This window comes from Sinocyclocheilus rhinocerous, unplaced genomic scaffold (genome assembly GCF_001515625.1).
Source record: "Sinocyclocheilus rhinocerous isolate Xijiao unplaced genomic scaffold, SAMN03320098_v1.1 scaffold44, whole genome shotgun sequence".
NCBI lineage: Eukaryota > Metazoa > Chordata > Actinopteri > Cypriniformes > Cyprinidae > Sinocyclocheilus > Sinocyclocheilus rhinocerous.
The window spans coordinates 1,779,213-1,782,975 of NW_015631022.1; the positions used below are offsets into that span (position 1 = coordinate 1,779,213).

The 3,763-nt window shown below is 37.4% G+C and overlaps 1 protein-coding gene across 1 annotated transcript in view; it reads left to right on the forward strand.

Annotated features, from left to right (window-relative positions):
- Nucleotides 1-3,763, forward strand: part of LOC107741095 (slit homolog 3 protein-like) — a 196,687-nt gene that overhangs the window by 158,902 nt on the left and 34,022 nt on the right. Inside the window, exons 20-22 of the mRNA XM_016553687.1 lie at nt 1,399-1,467; nt 2,835-2,906; nt 3,084-3,155. Coding sequence (XP_016409173.1) covers nt 1,399-1,467; nt 2,835-2,906; nt 3,084-3,155 — 213 coding nt within the window. The remainder of the gene's footprint in view (nt 1-1,398; nt 1,468-2,834; nt 2,907-3,083; nt 3,156-3,763) is intronic.

Below are 3,763 nucleotides of genomic sequence, written 5' to 3' on the forward strand. Positions count from 1 at the left end.
CCCACCGATCCATCCATCTATCTATCTATCCATCCATCCATCCATCCATCCATCCATCCATCCATCCATCCATCCATCCATCCATCCATCCATCCATCCATCCATCCACCCACCCATCCATACATTCATCCACCTATCCATCTATCCATCCATCTATCCATCCATCCATCCATCCATCCACCCATCCATCCATCCATCCACCCATCTACCTATCAATATTATCATATGTGCAGTATCAACATGATATCAGTATTTCATTTTTAAAATATCAAGGTTATCATCAATACTTATTTGGTATGTTGCAATACCCTTAGGAAATAAGAAATACAGTTTCTGAAATGTTCAGAGAACAACTATGCCCATGTCACATGATGACCAGTACACTCTCAGGATAAAGGGGACAAAAGTTACTAATATATAAACTTTAGTTACTAATATGTATCTTTACATGCTTTACATCACATGCAGCATTTAGGGGTAAAGAAGGTATCTTTTAGCTTTTGTATCTTAGGGTCATGCCCCAGTGATGGGGATTGATTCTGAGATGGGTCGCTCTGACTGTATGAGGGTCAGTGAGTTGTTGCTCTGTTAAGGTATCGGTCATAATCTAATGGACTAATCAGATGAAGAGTGACCACAGTGCCTTCGTAGAACTGCTGACACACAGGCCATTTAAACTCGACAAGAGCCACTCATACTTAGAGAAAGGGGATAGATGGAGAGACAGGGAAGCAATAGAACAAGACGACAGTGACTAAGAGAAGGAAAGAAATCACAAGATTGCAAACAAGTGACAAGGAGAGACTGATATAACAAGTGGTTATATTAGCGAGGGTGGTGAACAGAAATATCCTGCCTTGTCGCTGTCGGTTTTTCAGCAGAAGGACAGTAATTGTTCTTGGGTTGTGCAGGAAAACTCCAGCAGGATTGACCTCTTCTCCTGTGTCGTAGTTTTGAAGACAATACTCTTGCTCACTGAAAGACCCTATTATCAAATCGCTTTGAGAGCAGACCATGAGTTCCCTGTCAAAGCCTCATCTATCTGTGTCCTGTCATCTTGCTGTGGCCGGGTCTGCTGATGTTCTGCTGAGAACGGCCTTTTAGCACGTCACAGAGTGGCAAAATTAGGATGAAACTTACCCAAGAGTACATTTTGTAGATAAGCAATCCCAGCAGCCACACTTCATGACCGTTCTGTGGTTCTTTTCTGAAACCTAGCATAGACAGTAAGGCAGCTCACTGTAACTTCTCTACATCTAGAGCCACTTTGTGGTAATAAGACTATTTCTTCCGATGTAAAATAGATTTTTAAGCATGAAACGAAATTTAAAATGAATCTGGTTTTACTTTGTAGCTTGTTTGAGGATTGTAAACGTACCGTTTTTCTTACCGTTTCAGATATTTGGAAGGAAACCTCCTCACCTCCGTGCCCAAAGAGCTTGCTAATCTGAAACAACTGACACTGCTGTATGTATTTCTCCACTTTTCATTTGAATTTATTCATTTGGCACACACTTTTACCTTTAAGGGACCTATTTGTGCATTAAATGCATTCATTTGTATGTTTGTTTTAAAGGGGTGGTTGATTGCGATTTCACTTTTTTAACGTTAGTTAGTGTGTAATGTTGCTGTTTGAGCATAAACAATATCTGCAAAGTTACGAAGCTGAAAGTTCAATGCAAACAGAGATATCGTCTTTTGAAATTCTGGCAGTTTAATGCCTACAAAAACGACTGGTAAAAAGAAGGAAATGATCAGCGTGTTTATATGAGAAGTTTTTTTTTAAACGAAGCATTAACACATGTTAGACTGCACCCCATAAACACAGTCAAGTCTAGAAAAAAAAACAGTGAACCACCCCTTTAAGCAAACAGCATTATTTTTATTTCTGAAGCTGCAGGAATTTAACAATTTTTGGAAATATGAAGCACCTGTATACACACAAAAAAAGTTTGTAATGCTTACAAAAAAAATAAAAGACAATAAAAATGTGACAGTAAAAACCTGTTAATTGTTTAAGTTACTTTAGCATGCATGGTGAAAATTGTAAACAATGCTTTTTATGTAATTTTACTGTAAAATACTGTCAAATTAATGATTTTTGCAAGTAAAAGCTATGAATTAATGTATAATTTACAGTGAAAACATGAAAAATATCACATTCAGTATTATATTTTATTTAAGTCATTTGGTTTCTTCTCATTTTTCTTATCAGCAATGAGGGTGTGTTTTTATTTTATTTTATGCTTTTAGTTCGTTTGTTGCATTTTGTTAGTGCCTTGTTACCCTGATGCTGCTTTTCTCTTTGTTTGTATGACCATATGCACCATTTATATATAAAAATTGGCCATATTGTATGGACAAGTTACTTATGATGAAGTCTGATTCATCGTGTGACTATATTGTGGCATGTGTACTTAGATGGTAATTATCTGCACATTCTTTAAGGTACAAAGCGAATTTTGGTGCTTTTTATGTATCTTGGTATAACATTCAACCACTTAAGGAAATAAAATAAGTTGTAAAATGTACAGTCACCAACATGCCATCCCATAATCCCTCAAATATTATAACTGAGTGAGTTTCTGGCAACCACAACTGCCTTTTTTTTTGCATAAATTAAGCAGGATATTTTTTGCAGTATATGGTTTAGTTTTTATGCATGTTTGAAGTCATTAGTTAATAACCTTTACCTAACCAGGATGAAAGGAACTGCGATTAAATCTCTTTTCTAAGAGTAAGCCGGCTTTGGATTCTGAAGGCATGTTGTAGACGTTGTTCTGAGGGTGTGTGTAATTGAATCTGCTTTGTGTTTGTGTGTGTTTCCTCTGCAGAGACCTCAGTAATAACAGCATCAGTCTTCTTGCCCCTCTCACCTTCAACAACATGACGCAGCTCGCCACCCTGTAAGTAACACCGTAATCCAACAATCAAACACAGTTTCTGTGTCCACATATGTGTTTGTCAGTGCAGTCATGTGAATGTGATTACTACTGCCAAAAGATTTGGCAGAAATGTTGACATTAAATTACTGTTTCTTTGTCTGTGTGTCTCACTCATATTCGCTCTCTCTTTCTCTGCAGTATCCTGAGCTATAATCAGATTCGCTGTGTCCCGGTTCATGCATTTGATGGCTTGCGTTCTCTCCGCCTGCTGTAAGACTCCCTTTTGTTTTTCACCTGATGAACCAGCGATCTGCTGCACATTCACATCAATCTCTCTCTCTCTCTCTCTCTCTCTCACTCACTCACTCACTCACTCACACACACACACACACACACACACACACACACACACACACACACACTCCCCATGCACCACAACACCTCTGTGAGATCCTAATAACCTGCCTTATGAACTTCAGGAGATTACTGCCTGAACAAAGCTGCTTTAGAACAGCATGTTCACAGCATAAGCAAGTTCTGAAGGAACAAAGCAATAGATTTTAAGAGCACTTAAGTCCCATGGGTAAACTTTTTTCTTTTGGTTGTATGAAAGTCACATTAAAATGGTCTCGGAAACTTTTTAATATGCCTTTATTTTTGTTACTTACCAGACTACTTGCAGACTCAAACTCAAAACTTTTTTCAGTGTATGAAAATCCATTACAATATTACTTTTGCTATACAAATGTAAACGTATAATATTCTAAGCAGAGTGTAAAATAAGTATAAATCATTTAAATATTATGCAAAAATTACCGTACCGTTCAAAAGTTTGGGAAGTTTTTGTGGAAACCTTGATGTTTCTTAGAACAGATAAT